The sequence below is a fragment of the Chenopodium quinoa genome, unplaced genomic scaffold (genome assembly GCF_001683475.1).
Source record: "Chenopodium quinoa cultivar QQ74 unplaced genomic scaffold, ASM168347v1, whole genome shotgun sequence".
In the NCBI taxonomy this organism is placed as follows: Eukaryota; Viridiplantae; Streptophyta; class Magnoliopsida; order Caryophyllales; family Amaranthaceae; genus Chenopodium; species Chenopodium quinoa.
Window position 1 is genome coordinate 1,405,900 of NW_018742541.1, and position 24,193 is coordinate 1,430,092.

General features: G+C 32.8%; 1 protein-coding gene and 1 pseudogene across 1 annotated transcript; both read left to right on the top strand.

Moving 5' to 3' along the window:
* Positions 1–491: 491 nt before the first annotated feature.
* Positions 492–12,783, top strand: LOC110720147 (annotated as a pseudogene).
* A 108-nt stretch (positions 12,784–12,891) lies between these two features.
* LOC110720146 (probable F-box protein At1g60180) lies at positions 12,892–18,653 on the top strand. Its single transcript, XM_021899150.1, has 4 exons — positions 12,892–14,538; positions 16,354–17,362; positions 17,579–17,752; positions 17,859–18,653. Exons 2-4 carry the CDS (start codon positions 16,370–16,372, stop codon positions 18,249–18,251), a joined length of 1,560 nt encoding a protein of 519 aa, XP_021754842.1. The 5' UTR covers positions 12,892–14,538; positions 16,354–16,369; the 3' UTR covers positions 18,252–18,653.
* Positions 18,654–24,193: the final 5,540 nt, after the last annotated feature.

Consider the following 24,193-nt stretch of genomic DNA (forward strand, 5'->3'; position numbering starts at 1 on the left):
ATAAATTTTGTTAGAGATTTTCGATTCCTTTGTTTGTCCTTTGAACTCTGATTATGGGATTGAGGGGCGATTCTAATTTACAATTTTAATGTCATAATCTATACTAATTCTAGCATTTTTTGTTTACCATTTTTGTCATTGATATCACGAAGTTATGTTTTTTTCTCTGTAATTTTTGGGCTATGATTTTTTTCGTGTCGATTGTGCAATTAAATTCAATTTCGATGAATTTATTGATTAGATATATTGATTGATTTTTAATCTGGTTTTTTTTTTAATTATGTTGGAAGAAAACGGAAGTATAACTAGAAAAATTCAGTTTGCATCATCAGTTTTTTTATTTATTATATATATATATATATATATATATATATATATATTTGTATATATGTTTTTGTATATATATATATTTATATATATATACATAAAGTCTATAATTGTTACCTTTTCTTTGTAATTATTCTTCATAATCCAGAGTTAAGTAAAATAATAATATGGTTGAGATATTCAATTTTTGCATCAAAGATTAGATACAAAAATCTATGAATGAAATTGGGTATACGTTGAAGAATTGGAAATGGTGATGATTTCAGTGTGGTTGATTGTAGCCTTCATATTTGGTGCTTTAACTCTAAGTGCGGTTGAAGGTACTGTGATTTTGTATGTGTTCCATGATTATCACACTCAACTAAATCACCAAAACTTGGTGTTCATACTTCTCCTCCAAGTCCTCTTGATTCTAGCCAATCTCTTCCTTCTGTATGTCAGAAACAAGTTAGTTTCTTGCTCTTAATTTCTTTTTCTTTTTTTTTTTAAAAAAAAATCATTAGTTTGTCAATTACTATTGCTTTCGACTAGGTAGGTGATCGGTTTGCACAGGTTATTAACTTATTATTGAAGTTTTTCCATTTTTACTTCAATTTGTAGTTTTGATCAATCCAATTTTATATGAGTAATGTTTCTCTACAGTTTTTGTTGTGGAATTTGCTTTATAGTATTTGTTTTGCATATATAACGTCATTGGATGCGAGTTCAATATTTGTACTATCATTTTCTTCATGTGTAGGAAATAGATTACACATTAGTATAGGAATATAGATTTAAGAGTTTGATTTAAGATTTTTGTAAAAGTTTTTTTAAATAAATGTTTTATGAATTTTTGAGATTTGATTTGGAGTATTTTGTTTTGGTACCAGTTTTGTAAGATGAAGTGTGAAGCTTATGAGGGTATGATTGTTTAATGTTGTTGGCAATTGAATTTCCACGGTTTAAATATTAGGGGTTATTGTTACTAAATTTATTGCTAATTGATTTTTGATACTTTTAGGGTCCTTAATTGCCACTTATTCAAGGAAAAGGCATCCCGTAAGGAATCCAATGGGTGTATAGAAAATAAACGAGAAAGCAATCCAGGTTATCTAAGCTTGAAGCCTTGAACAATACAATAAGTATTACAATGTCAAAGTCAATTTTGTGATTTGGGAAGAAAATTAATTATTATAGGGTTCACGGTATTACAAATTACAGTATTATTTGCTGATTTGAGATGTATAGGTTAGAATTGTTGTTTTTTTTCTTTTCTCCATAAAAAGAGATACATATCATAAAGTTGAATAAGTGTCAGAGTTAGATGCTTATACCTACGATTGTCCCAATTTCTTTTACATTGTAAAAATATTGGATTCCTAAATCCCAATATTGTAAAAGTGTTTGCTATTACTATGTTATAGAATTTTTTTAAAGGTGTAGACTGATACCTTGCATTATGCTTACTTTCTAATTACTAAAATACAATCTTTATGTACACATGTACTATTGTATTAAGGCATAAATTTAGTCCATGAGCAATCTCAACGTGCAATTGAGCAATGCTTAAGAAAAAAGTAACAACTAAACTCGTGCATCTCAGGCTTTTCACTATACAAGTATCATTTAAAAATTCATTAATTACGCATTAAGAAATTTTGCCCAATGTTACAACTAAACTTGAAACGGAAGTACTAATTAGAGTATTTTCTTCTCGAACAAGTCCGAAAATTGATTGAGAGTTGCATACATTCTCGCGGCAAAAGGCCGACCTTTTAAAAAACCTCTCAGTCACTTCATTTCATAAACTCCTCTCCTCTATCAAAACCCAAAAATGGCGAGAGACAGAGATTCGAGGAGAGAGAAACACGACAAAGATGTCGTCGTAGGAAGAGACATCGACAAGAAATCCAAACGACATGCTGAGGAATCCGAGGATAATACTGAATCAACCATGGCTTCCGAAGACGAACAACCTAGGAAGAAGCACAGTAGTTCCAAAACTAGGAACCGAACAACTTCATCGAAACGACGTCGTTACAGTGATGATGATTCGGAATCGGAATCGGAATCGGAGTCGGAATCGGAGTCGGAGTCGGGTTCCGAGGAAAGCGAAAGCGAGGAGGAGAGGAGGAGGAGGAAGAGGAGAGAGAGGAGGAAGAGAGAGGAGAGAGAGTGAAGAGGAGGAGGAGAGAGAAAGAGCGGAAGAAGAGGAAAAGAGGGGAAGATGATGATGATAGTGATGATGATGATAAGGGGAAAAAGAAGAAGAAGTCGAAGTCGAAGTCGAAGAAGAAGGATAAAGATAAGAGCAAGAAGAAGGAGAAGGAGAAGGGGAAGACTGGAGCTGTTACTAGTTCATGGGGAAAGTACGGAATTGTTAGAGAAGCTGATATGTGGTATGATTTTTGTTGATTCTGTCCTTTTGATTTTCAATTTAGGGTTAGGGTTTGTGATTATTATGTTATTAAATTAAATTGTATGATTCTAATTATGTTTTGGATGATTTTGTTTTGATATTATTTGATTGTTGGTTTTTAGGGTTTATGTTTGTAGGAATTATTTGATTGTTGTGGAGTTGGGAGTTTTCGTTAATGTTGTATAGGATGATAGATTGTTGTTAGGTTCAATTCTGTAATAGTAAAGTTTCTTGAGAAAATTTAGGTGATTTTGTAGCTTGATGTGATAGGAGTGTGATACTGCTATGGTGCAAATTAGGGTGATGGATGTGGTTGATTATTGCGTTAGGTTCGATTCTGTGATGATAGTAAAGTTTTGGGAGATGTTGATTTTTAATACGGTGCGACTGTATTGTCGAAGATGATGAATTGTTGCTAGCTCTAATTATGTGATTGTATTAGTAAATGCTTGCTTAAAGACAAGCTGTACTAATTGATTTATAATACGTAGTAACTTTATTTGACTGTCTAAATAATCAACTCTATGGAGAGGGTCCAACAATAGAGTTGGCAACCAAAATTAGCTACTCGTGATGTGTATTTTTCTATGGTATTGAAAAATTGGGCAGTTGTTTTTGCCTTGTAAGTTATTTGGGTCTCTTTGGAGTAGATTGCTAGAGCCTCAGAGGTCAACTGGGTGCAGTGGGTTTATATGTTCTGTTTGGATATTATTTGTGAATTGGAATGTTGATTTGAAGATAAATAAAGGAATTGTCATAAGCTGTTTGGATATTATTTGTGAATTGGAATGTTGATTTGAGGATAAATAAAGGAATTGTCTAAGGGTGTTGATCGATTAAGAAAGCAGGACGGTGGTCATGGAAGTCGAAATCCGCTAAGGAGTGTGTAACAACTCACCTGCCGAATCAACTAGCCCCGAAAATGGATGGCGTTGAAGCACGTGACCTATACCGGCCATCGGGGCAAGTGCCAAGCCCCGATGAGTAGGAGGGTGCAGCGGTCGCTGCAAAACCTGTTAGCCATGGCGGAGCGGCCGTTGGTGCAGATCTTGGTGGTAGTAGCAAAATGAGAACTTTGAAGGCCGAAGAGGGGAAAGGTTCCATGTGAACGTTAATTTATTTATTTTTAATAGTTTTGGAATCACTACTCTTTTTCTAATCCTGGCTAGCAACAATTGAAAGGGTTAAGCAGAAAATTAGGAAAACTTAGGCTTTTTGCTGTATCAGTTATGTGCTTTTTTTCTGGAGCAATATTTGATAACAAATTCAGATGAAGGGGTGAAGTTAATTTTAATTGTAAGAGTGAGGAGTATAGATATTAATATATTACGGAAGCCCATATTGGCTTAGCTGCTTGAGAGATGACTGATTAGCTACTTAAGGCCAAGAATTGTAATGTCATAACTCCTTGAAGACTGCAGCAGCAACATTGGTGTAAATGACAACGCAGATAATATTGCATCAAGCATCTTGCAAGTGCATTTACTTACCACCTGTTTTCTCAACAACAACAATAACGACAAATCCAAAGCCTTATTCCCTAATGGATTGGGTTGGCTATATGAACCAAGAATCTATCGACAAATCCAAAGCCTTATTCCCTAATGGATTGGGTTGGCTATATGAACCAAGAATCTATCTCCTGTTGCCTCTACATAAAACCTCTTAACTCTCTTTCATCCATTGCTACTTGCTAACTCATTTTGGCCCTCCTTTGGTTTTGTTTGAAATCTTCATTATCTCAATCCTTCGCTTTCTTTTCTGGTGCATCTTCAAGTTATTTCTCATTCCCATACCAACATAGTTAATTCTCCCTAATCTTATCCTCAATACCCGCAAAACTATCTTTCTTTTTATCCCAAAATTTATCACTCTAGGTAACTCCCACACATCCATTTCTGCTACATCTTTTTAATATTCTCCTTTATGCTCAACATATGGACCCATATAGAACATTTTGACCCACACAATAATGCTGTTTCGTAAATGCTATGATCGCATAATTAACCAGTCACTTTTATGCCCTTGAGCTATCTACACTTCGTTCTATTAGTTACTTTCTAAACAATATCTCTACTATGTGAAATTAATATGAGATACTTACGATTATTCAACTATATCATTTTACCAAGTTCAATGTTAGCCTGAGTAGTCAACATTTATGTGTTTTGATGCAACAACAAGGTGCTATTTTTAACAAGTAGTTTTGTTGGCTGATCAATTGGTTACATTATATATATGAAATATGTTGGATGGGTATTACTCTGGATACAACAAAATCATTCTACTAGAGCTAATAAATACCTTGTGTCAAATTTGAGAAATTCTATGGCTCATATCTTGTGTATTCACTTCTTTATTACCTATGTCTAGTCAGTCTACTACTATTTAGGCAGAATGCTGCCACCTATTTTAACTACGAAACTGAACAAAACTCCAGCTACGAAAGAAAGTGAGGAAGAAACAAATATAGAAATAAAAAATCTTCTGAAACAAAGGAGACAGAGACTAAACTGGAAGAAGAGGGATTCAGTGAAGAAGATTCTTCTCCTTTCATTTTACAAAAGAAAAAGAGTATTAGGACAAAATCAATTTTGATGAAATAGGACAGATCCGACTCATCCGAGTGAATGGAAAGGAGAAAACAAAGAATAAATATCACTTGCACTTAAAAGAAGCATGCTATTATTATAGCCCTACTTATTCTGGGAATCAAGATATTTTGAAGTTTTCTTTTTCTTATTTCGACTATAAATGCCGGAATCATCCAGCACAATATATAAAAAGCCATCAATTTGGTAAGAAATGAAATGTCACAGTAGTTTTTATACGTTAAAATGATAGAAAACAAAGAATTAATTTTACATACCTACCTAATTTATCAATTCACAGGGAAATGATAAAAAGAAAGATTTCTTTGGCTACAACAGAAAAAATATTGAAAAAGATAGGAATAGGCCAACCCCAAGTATACATACATATGGCCCTTGTTCATCACTTTATCATCTCACACAAACCTTGTCATAGTTCTGCTATAAACCAATAAAATTCAAAATCCTCTTTTTTTGCCCTATATACTCCATTATTTGTCTCATTAGATGAATAGATTCTATGGTAGATTGTCACAGCATAAACCTAAACTGGTTTTCCAAGATGCTATTTTATTTCTGCAATCTACCTTCTATCACTCTCTCTGGCATGACTCATAAGTTTTTTCCCTCAAAGTTTTTAACATTCCTGGGTATCTTTCTTACTCTTATAAATAGGTACCAAAGTGTTAGTTGTCTCCTGTAATTCATAATGTTCTTATGTTGCTCCCACCTTTTCCCAATTATTTTATTATGAAGCTTGGGATTAACAATGCTTTTGTGTAACTCAATACTTTATTTCACCTTAGGTACCTATGGAAAATACCTGATAATTCAAAAAGGGTGTGTATGCATGAGCGCATGGCACTTCATATTGAGCCAAAATGGCTCAAAAATATGTAATGTTATCATAGCTGGTTGAGCTTAACACCTTAATTAATATTTGTGTTAATACTGCCTAATGTAGCATTGCTGAGTCGCAACTTCTGGAAGTAGAGAGTACTAGAAACTGTGTCACCTAAAAAATCACTGGTAAATCGGCCAAACCAGCCAAGTGTAATACTCTGCATGAAATCTATCTTTAATTTTTTAATTTGATTCAAGTTTTCTTCTTGTAATTGTCTGTTATACTAAGATATTCTCTCATTTTCAAGCTTCTTTACTTAATATTCTGTTTCCAGTTTGTAATATGACATATGAGTCATTCAATTATTTGCTGTTTGTAGGAATAAACGACCAGAATTCACAGCATGGCTTGCTGAAGTAAAGCAGGTAATTGTATCATTTTCAGCTGAGATGCTAATTTTGGCAATGGAGCTTTTGTCTGCATTTAAAACTTCTTTTATTGGGATTTGAAATAGGAATTAAAGTAATAAAGGGTAGAAGCCGATTTCTCTTTTTCAACTATTTGAGTTGTGCTCTTTTCTTCTTGATGATTAGGTCACCCAATATGTTGCCTCTGATATGTGAATCTTTGCCTTTGTTGTGTCTAGTCTAGCTGGAAGATTTCTAAAAGAGTGCTTTGTTGTAATACTCCCTCTGGTCTTTTTAGTTGAACTCACTTTCCAATTTAGGCCCTTTTATGTTCTACTCACTTTGTTTTATTCTATTAATGGCATGCCCTTTTTACCATCTTATCCCTTCAACCCCACAATACTTACACTTTTTCATACTTTCTTATTTTATTCACCTTAGCTTTGCACAAACCCACATATTTACATTTTCCATCTTACTTTATCTTACTCCCACTCATGTTCTTCAACAATTTCTTAAATTACGTATCTACAGTAAGCGAGTAGAACAAAAAAGAACCGCGGTAACACATTCTTGGCATATGATAAATTCCTTTGCTTTCTTCTTGAAAATAATTGTAGTCCTGTTGCTAAAGTAATGCCTCCTATCTTAGTGCATGTTTGTGGTTCCATTTGTGAGAGATATTTTTATGTGAATTTTTTCTAGTTTTATTTAGTTTCTAGCAGTGATGGAAGTTGGAGAGGCAAAATCTGTAAAATATAACCATACAGTGGATAGCTAAAGCCTAAAGTTAACCTTTTGTGCTTAAATTTTCAGCCGCTCAGTTAATATGTTTGAGTCTTGAATCAAAGTAATGAGCAAATTCCAAACTGTGGTCTGTTGATCTGATTTGTGGACTTCTGCAATCCATGATTGAAACTGAAGGTGCACCCCCCCCCCCCCCCCTCTTTCCCCCTATGGTTATGCATACCAGAATCATCCATGGTCCAAGCAACCCCCCTCTCTTTTTTCCTCTATGTTATGCATACCAGAATCATCCATGGTCCAAGCAAAACTTCTTTGAGGAGCTATTAATGCTGATTGATTTGGTAATGTGTTTACATGTATACAGCCATGTAGGTTGTGCTCTACATGGAAGTATTGTACTGTAAATTTGTCTTATTGGCATTTAGTTAAAACACTCTATAACTTGGGTTCAATTATTAGACGTTTTGGATTCTTTATTAGGTGAACCTTGAAAGCCTACCGAACTGGGAAGAGAAAAAAATGTTCAAGGAGTAAGTTATACACTTATACTTCTAATAATTATGCTACGATAGTTACCAACTGTGGTACAGAAATTTAATTGCATATTCTTTAACAGATACATGGAGGACTACAATACGGGTACCTTTCCTTCCAAAAAGTGAGTTTTATTTTATTTTATTATCTCCTTAATGTTTTCTTTAATATTCAGTTGTTTGTATGGAGCCATGAAGCACTCGTTTGAGGATAAAATAGTTTCAGGAAAGCCCTCAATCCCACATGTTCATAAGTTTATTCATATCCTTATGAAGCATTGCATAATGATAAATTCTGGATATTTAGCATGTGGGTCTGAAGTCTCTGAACATAATAATATAATATTATAGTAAGCCTATTTTATGACTTTTGACAACTCAAATCTTATATCTACTAGGTTAAAGATGTGGGATATTATATTCCCCCTCCTATTCTTCAATAACTTAGTTTATTTGTTACTAGTTTTGTTTATCTCTCCACATAAGTTGACAATGTAGTCATAATACTTATGAGCAATGGCATTTGAATTCGGCTTTGGGATTTGGATCCTTGAAACACCGGATGCGAGCTCTAAGTTACATAGTTGAGCACTCCGAAATCTACATAATTAAAAAAATTAGGATTGTTAAGATATCATCTTGAAATGAATTCAAAATCAGAATATTTGTAAACAATACTAACTTACATCATGAATGGTCAAATTTTTAAAACTATCGTCCAACATTGCAGCTCTATACTTATGTCATGTATATTTCAAAATGGGAAGACTAATTCCTTTGGTTTTTGCTGTTGGCTTCAATTTTGCAACCCTCTCATATACAAGTGTCTGCAAGAACAATAAATTATGTGAGAAATTATGTGTAGATTTTAAAAAAAAGAACAAGAAACTACGTGAAGGTCTTGTATGCCTCAAGTGCTATGGAGCAACCACTAAAGCCTTTCTTTGCTGTGGCTCTCGATGCTCCAGTTTTGATATCCTCGAGAATAGTTAAAGGCCAATTAATTTCCTCAAAAACACTCAAATTGTCCATGAATTTGAAGTGTGTTATCCTGAGTGTTTCATCTGAGGAAGGAATGAAGATTCCTTTAATAAAATAAAAGCAAAGAAGTTTTTGGAAAACTTCCTTACTTTCATCATCATTAACAACCATTAATTCCAGAATATCTGCCAATTAGCCTCTATTATACTGAATCTCTGCATGTGCCCTTCATATTCTCTATCAAGGTCAATCTTTTTTCCTCCGTGACCTTCAACAAGGTCAATCTTTTTGCTTTTCCCTCCTTTCCTATTTTCTTTCCCTCCATCTCCTTCAACATGTTCTATCTCCTTATCTTTTGCCTTTATTTCTTTTTTCTTTGATTTAATAAGATCTTTATATTGTTCGTAAAGGTTTGTAACTAAATCACAATAGTAAGATTCTTTTATAACTTTCAATTTCTCGACTAATTTGATACTTTTCCCTCGAAATCCCAAACAGATCTGCTATTTCATTGGCATAAACCTTAAATTCTAATTCTCCAATGAAAAAAAATTGTTTTTTTAATTTTCACATAACTTTTGCACAAGGATTGCTGAGCCCTCAAGAATGCCTTTTGGGATAGATTTGCCTTTTTTTTACTTCATTTACAAAACTATACATTTCTTTAAGGAATGGTGAAAACTTTGTATTCATTGAGTCAAGAAAATTTTTAATGTCTTCTCTCATGAATATGTATCCAAACTGAGTTAAGGAAACCTTACATGTGAATGAATCTGCTTTATTTGTTCTTTGATCAAAGCAGCCTGTGCATAAAAATAAAGAATCTCTCGGCATTTGCTTGAAAGAATTGAAAGAATCTCAACATTTGCTTATAAAATAAAAAATAAAGCAGCCTGTGCTTAAGACAATCTTGCAGATAATCCACACATGGATCTTAAGACAATCGGGCACATAAGTTGTTTTAATTTTTTGAAACACAGAAATTATGCTGCCAAGTAAAAAAAAAGGCAAATTTATCCCAAAAGGCATTACTGAGGGCTCAGCAGTCCTTGGACAAAAGTTATGTGAAAATTACAAAAACTTTCATTGGAGAATTAGAATTTGAGGTTTGTGTCAATGAAGTAGCAGATTTGTTTGGGATTTCAGCTGGAGGAAAAAATATCAAATCAGTCGAGAAATTGGTAGTTGAAAAAGAATCTTACTATTGTGATTTAGTTATAAACCTTTATGAAGAATATAAAGATCTTATTAAATCAGAGAAAAAAGTAAGGAAGGCAAAAGGCAAGGAGATAGAACACGTTGAAGGAGGGAAAGAGAATAGGAAAGGAGGGAAAAGCAAAAAGACTGACCTTGCTGAAGGTCACGGAGGAAAGAAGACATACCTTGATAAAGAATATGGAGGGCAGAAGCAGAGATTCAGTATTAATAGAGGCCAATTGGCAGATATTCTTGAATCAATGGTTGTTCATGATAATGAAAGTAAGGAAGTATTCAAAAAACTTCTTTGCTTTATCTTGTTGAGGAAAACGCTGATATTAGTGGATCTAAGTATTATGTATGGACAAAGCTAAGGTATATTTTGTATGGGTAGCATTAGGATCACAAGTGTCGTAGACGATGCAAATACAATCTAAAACTAGTTAATAGGCGAATCTAACAAGATCAGCCAGTGTTATATGTCTCATTTTATGCTGTATGTTAAAAAAGAACATTTCAAAAATATAGGGAGTGATGCATAAGCATGCAATGTCACAATAAATAAATTAAAATAAGAAATCACTGGAATTTTATAATAATGAAAATACATAAATATTATTTGAGATATTTAGTTGAGCTTGATCTATGTTAAACCATCTAAGATCATTAAGTTTGGGTAAATTGATTTTTACTTTTGGCAAACCATACAATTTTTTTGTACTCCATCCGTCACTATACAAGCCCCCTCCCCCCTTTCTCTTAATATTCACGTCCTTATATAAATGCCCCATTTCTCATTTTGGGTGGGTCATGTCAAAGTGGAACAACTTAATATAAATAAAGGGAGTATAGAATAACGTATAAGAACCTTTCACTTCCTGAAAATGTTACAATTAACAAAATCATTTATTAGTCTGTGTACAATATATTTATTTCATTAATCAAAAAGAGGTTAATATGGATGATTGGATGAGACTTTTGTTGTTTTATAATACAATTAGGTTAATGACTCTTTATAACACAATTGTATTTAAATTTTAGAATGTAATTATAACTAGGAGTGACTCATATAAGTTCTCTTTGAAACTGTTTAGTCTCTAAGATCATTTGGATCTGTTGTATCTGAAATCTAGTAACTACTAATAAGAAGATAAATGTACAAAAATTCACTACCATACCAGTATAGAAGCAAGCAAAGAGAATTGGACTCAAGTCAGATTACGCTAAGGATGCAAAGTTATCATCACCAAACTAGACAAATGTCATATTTTTGATAGTCAAATACAATTACTCAGATGCTTTCATATAACAAGGACAAGATCTAAGGAAAATTTTACTTACTTCCCTTAAAAACATAAGAAGCAAATCTGGAAGCACCAATGAAAGACAAAATTTATCCTTTTAACTCTTTTCTAATATGCATATATATTTTTCAAGTTACTGAATTCGGTGAACCCATGGTTGATCCGCTACCACTTCCCAGGTGTTGTCTTCGTGCATTGTTCTCTTCCTAAAGGTTTTTCTATTTTCCATAGACGTGAGTTATGTATGAAGCATCTCTTACCAAAGTTTACAATTGTGCTGCAGGTACTATAACCTTGATATATATCACAGAAATAAAATGGAAAAAGAGATGAAGAAGGGTTTTAAAAAGGTCGTGCAAACGGAGCGTACTGTATTTAATGATGAAGAACAGCGTCGGTATGTTGTGCCTGTGAATTGTATTTACCTCAACAGATTGTTGTTCTAGTGGATATTTTTATTCCTGTTTCTTTCATTTTTTGTACCCTTGGATCAGTTGGGTATGGTAGTTAATATGGTATTCAGGCATGTCCAAAACTTTATAGCTGTCTGTGTAAGTTAGCATGCATGACCCTTAAGTGACTTTCCACCATCGTTCTGGTCTTTGGAATCAGTATCACTCTGATAATTGTTTTGCTATATCCTTACATGAAAATTTTCATACATATTCCATGTGCCTATCGCAGACAAGAGATGATGCAAGTTCGCGAGAAACAAAAGGAACAAGAGGTGGAAGCATTGAAGGATGCCATGAAGAGTGGCATGGTTAGTCTTAGTTGCACAAACATTTTTTGCTTGCTAATAAGCAGGCATTTTCTGCTAAGCATTTCATTTTTTTCTTCTTCTTTTTTTCATAATATCTATATTTTTCTTTTCGTGGTTGGATTCTTAGGCACAAGCAATGATAGAACAAGTTCGGCTCAAGGAGGAAATGGCATATTTGTTTAAAATCGGAAACATTGAGGTGATAAATGACAATTCTTCTCTTTATACTGTAGTGCACTTTTTGAATGTATACCTTGGACCTGTTACTGACACTAATATGGAACTTATTTGTAGGCAGCAACTGCTATCCAAAAAAAATTGGACCCTGATGTTCCTATGTGAAAAGGATATGTAAGCAGCAAAATCTTGTAGAAGCTTTTGACTGGCAGGTGTGATGCTTTTTACCATAAGTATTCTGAGAGGTGTAGTTGGGCTGGAGCTGCAGGCGAGAGATAAGAATAGTTTGTAACAATTCTATGTGAGGATGCTTATCTATTTTTGGAGCTGTATTTGTTTTCAATTGGGCACATTTATTTGAAATAAGATGCAGACATTTGAAAGTGCTGGGTTACTTGAGTATGAATTTGTCTAAAATTAGTGAGGCAGGTATTTCCTTATTTTTAGAGATGTGCAGACAGATATCATGTAAGGTCTTGTGTTTCTAGCTTATACTATTTTGGTATTTCCATAATATATTTTGACTTTCGCATTATAATAAGTTCTTTTGTTTCTGCCATTCATTTTGTTGCTTAAACTTTTGCCAAGGGAAATCCTGCTTTTCAGTGATGTGTCTCCCTCTCCACTCCACAAACACTTTCAGAAGTGTGTCTTCCCCTCCTTCTCAGCCCAATTTGTGAAAGGAGGGGGGGGGGGGTGTGGAGGAAATAGAAATTCACTCTTTCTCAGGTCTACTGGCCCTTTTTAATAAGTGTTTATTGCAGAGTATTTACTTGGTTTTGATTTGGTCAACAAATTGTGCTATGGAAGAGAATTACATATTTGCTGCTAACAAGCTTCTTTATAGTTTTCTTTGGTGATGAAATTCGTCTTAGTAAGGCATTAATTTTCCCTTCTTTTTGATGTTGGCGAAGAAGAAGCCAAGGAATAGGATGAATTTATTAATATTCCCTCGAAATGACTATTTCCTCCATCCTTAAACAGCTGCTAAATTTGGCTTTTTCAAAGTCAAAATTTATATCTATTCTTCTCATGCTTTGTTAGATATATGGCTTTTCAAAATCTTGTCATGTCATATCTGAAACATCCTAAATCTGCTAGAATTTCAAGATGTTAGGATTTGTTCATGTCCATGGACTAGTACTCTTTATTGCACTATTAATTGTGTTGTTGGGCAATCCAAACAGTGATATTGTTTGGAAATGAGATTCTGTACTTATATATTCTTTCTGTAGGTCGTTTTGCGGACCATTTTACGCAAGTTTACTTCTATGTTGACAGAATGGATCATATGTTATAATAACAAACTACATAAATTAAAGGTAGCCTTCAGATTGACATTCCATACGTGGTTATTAATGGATGCGTAAATCAACTAACTTGTTTATTGAAGTTCAGTAGATTCTTCAGGTGTTAGATCTGTAATTCCCATCTTCCTGTATCTAAGGACTTATACATGACTGCTGCCACAAGATTGTGAGTGGAATCTCTTCAAGTGGCTGTTGGTAGTAGTTGATTTTATGATTCTTGCTTACTGTACAGTGTTTATTTATGTTACTTTTGTGGCAGTGGAATCCTCAAACATCAGTATGTCATGAATGGACTTGGAATAGTTGTAAAACAAAAATGGGGAATATATGTGTGTTACTTTACAGGTCCTTTAGTAGCTCAACTCTCCTTGAGTCATATTTGTAATATTTCGTGCAAGAAAGATGATAGATGCCTTAACAGTTTGGCTCTTTTGTTTTGCCGGGAGAGGGTGGTTATTAGTAGCTTCGTCATCCAAGAGAGGCTAAGAAGGTTTGTCAAACCCATATTACCATGTATTTCAGATTCCAAAAGATATTTAATGAATAACTTGGCAAACTTTATTCTCAATATTTGGGTGTATCCTGACTGTCCTTCAGTTGTATTATGTTGTAATATCTGTAATTTAATTCAAATTCAACATTTGAATGACGACACGTGTTAAAGGCCTTTGTGGAGATCGGATTGGAACGTTAATTTTCCAACGGTCTTGATTTAATGCATACTTTGGAAATAAATCATATATGATCTGCCACCAATTATATGTGCATCTTTAATTTTATTATTGTTATTACTTATTAATCTGTCTATATAATGGGCTAAGTTTTACATACTCTCTTTTCATTTCATAGTTTTTGAATCAGATCGGCACTCCTGATTCAAACAAGAATTTGTGTACAGATATCAAGTATTTTTTTTTAAGTTACTGTTGATCAAGAGGCGACGGTCAAATTCTGCAAAGGTAAGACACGATCCTCATATCCAATTCATTTGATGTTTGTGTCGATTTCTGTTTGATTTGAACAACCCTGTGTTTCATGTCATGTCACTCTAGTTTCACCCTTGTTGATGCATAGTAGTTCATTATCCATGTGCTTAAATGTTGATCGATACAATATTTACTGGTCTTGTGTAGACTCATATTTTGTGATGAGACATATGACTGAATGTGGCATAATTTCACAGTAAATTGAAGGCGAATAATTGTGGAACATCCAATGAGACTAGATCTCTTTGAAATTATAGTTGGAATTGGTTTCTTTTTTGTATTTATGTTGTTATGCTTTGTTTTGGAATTTGTGGTGAATTCTTCTTTTTTTCTTAGTCACTTTTATTAATATCGCTTGGAGCAGTTCCTTAATAATTGGCTAAGTAGTATCAGTCACCCTAATGTTTGCCTTCTTTTAGCACACAAGAACGGAGATCTGTTGATGGTACTTCCATTTGACTTTCTTCTCAATCCTTGGCTAGGACTGATCTTGACCCGACTTAATAACCTGACCCGAATTTACTGAGAGAAACCTGACTTGAACCGAACTCAAACAATCCGATTTGACCCAAATATCATATTTTGTGATAATATTAAGTTCTACGCTTTTTTGATAGTTTTTAAGCCCAACCCGAAATTGGACCCGAACTTGACCTGCATACCTAAATTGCCACCCCTAATCTAGCCTCCTTTATTTTTGTTTTTTTTTTGTGTTGGTAAGAAGAAGGCACTTTATGAGGTCGAAACCTCTCGCAGGTCCATCCTGGCTGGGTTGCGTGCAAGGCTTCTTGGGAGTGGGAAATAAGGGTAATGGAATCCCCGCCTCCTAGCCTCTAATGGTGATTGATCTCCCAACCTCTTGGCTGTGAATGAAATCCTTACCCCTAGACCAAGTATTACTTTGTTTTTCAATTTAGCCGAATTGACAGGTAGGTGACTAGGTTCTCATGTTGTGTCTTTTGTGTGACTTTTAGGATTAGGGGAAGGGTTAGGAATGAAGTGGGGATGACTATGGGTGTTGGTGTGGCATGCAATAGGACAAAAATCAACTGTGTTTGTGCAACTTAACTCTGTTAAAAGAAAAAAAGGCTTTATCTTTCAATCATCTGTTGATATCAATTATAAATATCCCTTTTGTGGGATTTGTCTTAGTTTGCTTTGGAAATCTGTTATAGTGTTAAGGAGAAACAATTATGCTTTTGAGTTGTGTAGCTTTTTTGTCATTCATTCTGGAAGAAATGAAGCCTAGAATCAATAGTCTAGAAAGCTTTTATTCATTTTGAAAAAGCTTACTGGATTTTGTAGATAGCTCATCGTGTTCAGAATTATCACATTTGTTGTGTACTAATGTAGTAATTATGTCCTATTTAGTTATATTGAGATGAAGTTACTTATCCATGTTGAATGAATTGGGATGAAAACTACTACATTCATATTATTGATTGAAAAGATGCTTGGAGTTTCCATACATCTTTTGATGAACAACAGTGGGTTAGCTTACATAGCTATGCATATTTGTAAGGATAAAAATTTTCAAGGTCCTCATATATAAAACTTCTATGCCAATATCATGGAGACCTTGCTTATGTTTTTTAAAGTATACAAATCTGCAAGGTCCTCAGGTAATAAAAGTCTACCATCATGAGACCTTGATTGAGAGAGATAAATTTCTAATGAGTTTGTTGGTGAATTAATTCATACATTAAATTCTACATTTAGAACACACATTATTGGTCTTGTGGTCTACATGCTTTCTTTACTGATGCATTCTGTTTGGTCCTTAAACAGCTGCAACTTATTATCAATGGATGTCCAACCGGATTCAAAATGCCCAAGAACTTCAGCTGACTTGGATGATAATAGTGAGCCTGATTACTTTGGTAGGCTTCACGACAATCTTATCATAGAGATTCTAGATAAGCTTCCTATGGAAGTAGCAATGGAGACCTCCCTTTTATTGAAAAGTTGGAAGGACCTATGGAAGCATAAGAGGAATGTTGAATTAGGTCAAATGTGGGTTCAGAATTGTGGTAAGTCTCTGTTCTCATCATTGTTGAAAATTTTTAATGCTCTTCAGGGTCAAAATATTCACTGTATGAAAGTCTCTCTTCCGTATGACTGCCATGTGTCTAGCATTGTACAGTCATTGATGACCTATGCTAGTTTGAAAAATTTCGAAGAGCTATATATAGATTTCAATGATAGGAATGACAACAGAATCAAGTGGAGGAGGCGGTACCCATTGGTTGATATGCCTAATTGGGTATATAGCCCTTGTTCGTCATTGGTCAAATTAATTCTTATATCGCTACAACTAGGTACTCTTCCTCCTCTGCATTTCAAGGCTCTAAGGGAACTTTACCTTGAGCATGTCAAGCTTACTAAAGATTCAGTGGAGAAGATTACTAGCAATTGTCCTTCTCTTGGTATGCTGAGTCTTAGCAATTGCAACCCAACTGCTGGCCTTAATATTAATGTTGCTGCAAACTCTGGCCTTCTTCATTTAGTAGTAAACGAGGAGTTTACTGACATCCGAAAAGCAACAGAGTTGTGTATTAGAGCTCCGAATGTGAAAACAATAGAATTTGCGTCAGCCCTGCCTAGAAAAAGCTATCGGATAGATGGAACTCTAGCCTGTTCTGAAGCAATTTTTAGGCTGGATAAAATGCATCATAGACTCCAAGCAATCAGAATCTTTAGTTCAGGACTTAAGGGCTATCATGCAAAGAATTTTTTGGGGCTTCTCAGAAAACTAGCAACTGCTAAAGTACTTACAGTGAGCAGCTGGTGCATTCAGGTATACATTACTTCTTACACCCCCCCCACCCCCCGCGCGCCTTTTTTCCCCCCAGTTTGTGTTTATTTTAGTAAGCATCTCTCTCGATTTTCTGCTCTTTAGAATGCAAATCAAAATGAAGTAGGTTGTAATCTTAAATTCAACAGTGACTCATATGATATGTCCTGTTCTTCAATTTTTAACTTGAATTGAATGTTTGTGTTTCCTTAATTGTAGGTTCTATCAATGGAGGTTTATAATTTTAGGGAACCTCTAACCTTTGAGGCCAGTCATCTCATCCTAGAGACCGGACTGTGTAGATGGGAATTCCAGGGAATAGCCTACATGCTTTTGGGTTGTTACAAACTTGAGAATCTCAAGATTGTCATGAGGGATCCTGCTTACTTGAATGCAAGTTCTATTACTTTTTTCAAGCTAGATTAATATTTACCTGCAATTTAATAACACTTAATTCTATCTGTTTCAATTCAATGATTTTTTTTTTTCCTTCCTGCAGTATGACTACATAAAAAATGTGACAGTCTGTCAAGTTGGTAACCCTGGAGTACAATTTGACAACATTTTGCAGCAGCTAGAAACCATTGAATTCAAAAACTACGCTGCAACTTACCAAACTTGGGATGGCAATGATTTCAATGAGTCTCTTTTTTTTGCTGGATCTGACTTTGGAAGGCTGCTGGTATGGAATCTTAAAACATATGCAGACAATCTCAAAAAAGTTGTTTTTTCTACTAGACAGAAGCATTTTGCAAGTGACCAATTTCGCAGTATTGAGCCATTGTCCACATTCAAAAAGTTATATCAGTGTCACTTGCCATGTGTCTATCGAAATCCTACTGATAGATGTCATCCAGCTCTGATTGGTGTTGATTTTCCACCTGAGGAATGACTCTGATAGGCGTAAACCTTTGGAATGATGCTTTGTACTATGGGATCTAGTTCAAACTTTGTGCTTGAGTTTTCTTTAGACTACAGACAAGGGGTGTGAAATTTTCCACCTGAGGAATGGCTCTGAAATTTGAAACTCTAGTTTCGTTATGTTTTTTTTTTTAAACCCTTTTCTCTTATTTCCTAATGTTCCCTTTCGTGTGTACGAAAGAGTGATAGTAGAGTTCATTATCATATTTATTGAATTACATGTTCTGGGGCTACCTTGTATGCTGTTGCATAGGAGATGCAATTTTGTTTTTAAACAATGTGGCCATTAGACCAATGTTAAGGCATCTATGGTAATGACAATTTTAGAATCAGTGTTGAAAGTTTAAATATAAGTGATGTATTTATTTTTTTATTTTTTTTGTTTGTCACAAATATTCCCCTTTTTTTTTTTTTCATTTGTAGTGATTGCCTTTTAGACCATTGGAGGTGTTTACTGTATTGTGGTTAATATAGGTGTTTTGGTTAAGGTAGTCGATGTTGCTTTGTAAGTTTTACATCAACAGACAACAGTAATGCATACAAATATACAATTGTCAACTAATCAATTCTTTTTTTTCTTTTTTTTTTAATAGCAAAAATGTTGCATTAATTAAAAGTCATACGACATCTACAATAGAGATTCAACGTTAACAAATACTTAAGATATAGAATCAAATAAAATTTTCTTTCATAAAAACTACAATCGTCGAGTAGATCTTGCACTGTGAAGCATTTTCTGCTTATATTGCTGGAAAATACAGTCTTGTTGGAGAGGCAATCTAACGATCTTTTGTGACTGTGAAGATGTTTTCCTTCTGATTCATCTGTTTGTATTCGAGAACTTGATAGCTTTTTTACCAACGAAATAATTTCATGACAATCCATTAGATCAATATCATGGATTCAAAACTAAGAAATTTCTTCACTCAAAAAGAGGAGATAACCCTTGTCTTTCGAAGGAGGTCGAAAAACCTTGTCTTTTAAAGGAGATCGGAAACCCTTTCTTTCGAGGGAGAAAGGTTCCTCGCTAAAATAGGAAGCATTATTATAAACCTTTAAAAAAAACTTTAAAGAAACAAGGATTGGGGCTTTCAACAATGGAGGCTGTGGTTTTGGAGAGATGTTTGAGGAAAATCAATTCCTCATATTTGTTTAGTTTATTTATGCATTTTGACTATTGTTAATGTTTTAAAAGAAGAAAAATAAAATAGCTAAGTAGTACCCCCTCCGTCCCCCTAATACAATGCTTTTTTTGGTTTTAGCGTGGGAATCAAGGAAAAATTTGAGTACTTTAACTTAATAATTGGAAGTACAAGTGAGTATTCTGATGGAAAAAAGAGACAGAGGAAAAAGGATGCACATGCACCAATTAAGTATCATGTCAGCAATCCATACTATTGTAAGTACACCAATAACATTCACTTAATGTAAATAAAAGAACCCATCAAATTAATTGTTTTACAGTACACATATTCATCTAAAAACAACCAAAACAAATCTGAGAATTTGTGGAAATGTTAGGAGAGATAGTAAATACTGTTGGTTGAGACATTTAATGCCTAAAGACTTAGCTCAGTCTTCCACAAAAATAATACAGACACCTCACCAAATTTAAAGGACAAATATGGGATTAATAATAAGAAATGAGATTATTTTAGTAAAAAAATTAATGTTAAAATAGAAAGTGGCATGGTATTTTGGTTTAAAAATGGAAATGAGGCATTATATTAGGAGACAGAGGGGATATTATTTTTATAAAGATTTATAGACAAATCTCTCTCTTATTGAGAGATATTGTAAAGTTTTAGGCTCAAGCCAATAATGTAAGTGGTTTGATAAACGAATTTGTATTTTCCAAAATTTTCTTTTTAAAAAGAGTTGAATGACACTAATTTGATAGTGGTTTTCATGCGTAGGACAGTACGAAAAAGCTACACATACATTCACTGTATGTGAGAACCACATACATTGTGACATGGCAGCCTTTGATTGGGTGTTTGTTTGGAGCCCAAGTTCCACTAAAAAAAAAATTAAAAAAAAATCATTTCTGCAACATCGATGAACATCGCATAGAGAGAGGACGATATGGGCGACGATGGAAGATGAACAAAAAAACCTTGAAGTTGCTTCATTATACATGCAGAAGCTTAAATTAACATCATCCGCAAAGATTATTTTGTTTAATTGAACAAAATAATCGTTGTTTACCTGAAAATATTGAACAATTTGAGTTAATTAGGTTTATGAAATTTTCGATTTGGGGGTTTTCGAATTGGATATATTCCAGTTAATTGTGTAAACGTTTATGTATTATTTGTAGAATCTATTGTGTTATATATTTTGCAGTTTAATTGACTTATTCTTCCTCCATTAATCGTCTCCTATTTGTAAATGAGTATGTTTGCGGAATATACTAATTTTCAATTGAAGCAGTGAAATGGGTATGTTCTTCGTCCTATCGATTTCAAATAAAATTGGATATTTTGTTGGAATACTATATTTGTTATAGGCACACAAGTAACCGAGGGCCAAATTGATTAATAAGTAATTAGGAGATTTGAAAGTCGACAACAGCAATGGTTGAGAATGGTGTTAGGTCGTCGACAATGGTGGAAAACCCCCAAAATACTCGAACAATGTTATTAGAAATTTTTTTAGTAACTCAGGAAACTATACATGGTACACACAAGTCTGAAAAATGACACAAACAAAACATACTATAAATCTTAGTAACATAGGGAATTATATTTGGTAAGCACATATCGATTCCGAGTAACGTGAATGTTTTAAAGCAATGTTTCTTCCTTTTATTATATTTTTTTGTTACATTTATAGTGATCTTGTGTAATTAAGCAATGATTTTTTTTTAGCAATTGTAATGATTATTTAGTGTGAAAATTGTCATATGTCACAATCAAAAAATGAAGTAAATGTTATCAATTTGTTGACGGATCACTTTCAAACAATTAAAAAGTGTATACTTGTCAAAGGAACTTTCTATGTTACGGAATATGAAATTGTAATAAATGTATTGTTTCTTCTCAAATCCTTAACAATCTAGGATCACGATTTGATAAGGTCCCCTGAAATATAATCATTGGGTTGTATTTCATTCTATATAAAATATTTAACTGAAAAATCTTCATTTGTAAATAGTCGTTATTGATATGCGACATATCTTATATAAAATACTAAAAGACGGTAAAGAGCTTATCAATATTATAATCTCTATCACTTGGAAATAGTGTTTAACTTGAGCCCTTATTAAACGACTTATATCAAAGTCAGTTTTAATTTTTGTATGAAGTCATAAACCAAAGGCAGGTCATAAACTCTTGCTTTTTCATATTTTTTCATTTGGTTAGTACATTAGTTAGTAACCTTATATATGTTACATAAAAACTGTAGAATATAACTTTCTTAATTAGTAACAGATAATTTTGATTCATGAAATTAGGTATAAACACAATGGATAATTTAGCAATGATAATTCTTTAGCCATTAAAAAGAGAATTTAGTGTAAGATTTCATAGTGTCATACATGAACAACAATAACGACGTAAACGTTATAAATTTTACTTGTCAAAGCAACTTTCTATGTTACGGGGTATTAAATTATAGTAAGTGTATTATTTATTCACAAGTCCTTACTAAACTAGGATCACGTTTTCATAAATTCCTTTACAAAAATAATCAGTGACCTGCATTTCATACTATGTAAAAAAAAGTCAACTAAAAAGTCTTATACTGTATATAGTCCTTATTGATATGCGACATATCATATCTTATATAATACAACCCCCCCCCTAAACCATCTTTGTTCATTTTGTTAGTACAGTAATTAGTAACAATGTATGTGACTGAAAAACTGTAGAATATATAACTTTGTTAATTAGTAACAGATAAGCTGTTTAAATTATTATTAATAAACACAATGAATAATTAAGCAATGATAACTCTTTAGCTATTGAGAAGATCATTTAGTGCAAGATTTCATAGTGTCATACATGAGCAACCCTAGTTGACACTAAAAGATTTGTTGACGGATCACCTTAAAACAGTTAAAAGAGTTAGTTTACCTGCCCAAGGAACTTTCTATGTGACAGAGTATTAAATTGTAAATAGTGTTTTATTTCTTCAAAATTCCTTACAAAACTAGCATCACGATTTGACATATTCCTTTGAAAAATTAATCATCGGCTTGAATTTAATTCAATGTAAATAATGTAACTGAAAAGCTTAATTCTTACTATACTTGTTATTGTGATGATGTTTCTTCTTCTTCTTCATCTATTATTATTATAAGATTATTATTTTGACCATTATTAGTATGTTTATTATTACTATAATTATTAGTACTATTATTATTAATAGTTTTAATACCCCCCCACCCCATATTTGTTCAATTGGTTAGTACATTAATTAGTAACAATATACATGTTACTGTAAAACTGTAGAATATATAACTTTGTTAATTAGTAACATGGAATGTTGGTTTGTGAAATTAGTTATAAAGAAAAAGGATAAATTAGCAATGAAAAGTCTTTAGCTATTGAAAAGATCATTTAGTGTAAGTTTTCAAATTGTCAAACATCTATTATTATTATTATTATTATTATTATTATTATTATTACAACCCCCCCCCCCCCCCCACAAACCTATGTTTTTTCATTTTTTAGTAAATTAATTAGTAACGTTATACATGTGACTGAAAAATTATTGAATATATAACTTTCTTTATTAGTAACAGAAGATCCTATTCATGAAATAAGTTATAAACACAATGGATAATTTAGCAATGATAAGTCTTTGGCTATTGAAAAGATCATTTAGTGTAAGATTTCATAGTGTCATACTTGGGCAAAAATAATGAAGGTAACAGAAAAATATTTTTTGACAGATCACCTTCAAACAGTTAAGAGAGTCAGTTTACTTGTCAAAGCAACTTTCTATTTCACGGAGTATTAATTTGTAAAAAGTGTATTATTTCTTCACAGATCCTTAATAGACTAGTATCCTATATTGACATATTGAATTTCATTCTACGAAAAAAATTAAATTGAAAAGTCTTCATTTGTATATAGTCTGTATTGCTATGCGACTTATCTTATATATTTACACTAATTAAAACATAGATGAAATATATTATAAGCATATCATGATCTCATAAAGCAAAGTCAAGTCATTTTTCTATTGTTTTCCGAACAATACTTGTTAGTGTGATGATTTTTCTATTATTATTATTATTATTATTATTATTATTATTATTATTATTATTATTATTATTATTATTATTATTATTTCTATTATTATTATTATTTTATTTTTATTTTTTTTATTATTACTATTTTTATTAATAGTATTATTGTTAATATTATCATTATTATTATTACAACCCCCCCCCCCCACAAACCTATGTTTGTTTATTTTGTTAGTAAATTAATTAGTAATGTTTTACATGTGACTGAAAAATTATTGAATATATATATCTTTCTTTATTAGTAACAGAAGATCCTATTCATGAAATAAGTTATAAACACAATGGATAATTTAGCAATGATAAGTCTTTAACTATTGAAAAGATCATTTAGTTTAATATTTCATAGTGTCATACTTGGGCAAAAATAATGAAGTTAACAGTAAAATGTATTTTGACGGATCACCTTCCAACAGTAAAGAGAGTCAATTTACTTGTCAAAGCAATTTTCTATTTCACGGAGTATTAAATTATAAAAAGTGTATTATTTTTTCACAAATCCTTAATAGACTAGTATCCTGTATTGACCTATTGAATTTAATTCTACGAAAAAAATTAAATTGAAAAGTCTTCATTTGTATATAGTCCGTATTGATATGCGACTTATCTTATATATTTACACTTATTAAAGACGACATAAATCTCTTTCTCTTGAA

What these genes read in the sequence shown, in the direction of transcription:
- LOC110720146 (XM_021899150.1), top strand. Translation starts at nt 16,370, where the DNA reads ATGGATGTCCAACCGGATTCAAAATGCCCAAGAACTTCAGCTGACTTG. An exon ending in TGAGCAGCTGGTGCATTCAG is followed by an intron (nt 17,363 to 17,578) that starts GTATACATTACT and finishes CCTTAATTGTAG; the next exon opens with GTTCTATCAATGGAGGTTTA. An exon ending in GGGATCCTGCTTACTTGAAT is followed by an intron (nt 17,753 to 17,858) that starts GCAAGTTCTATT and finishes TCCTTCCTGCAG; the next exon opens with TATGACTACATAAAAAATGT.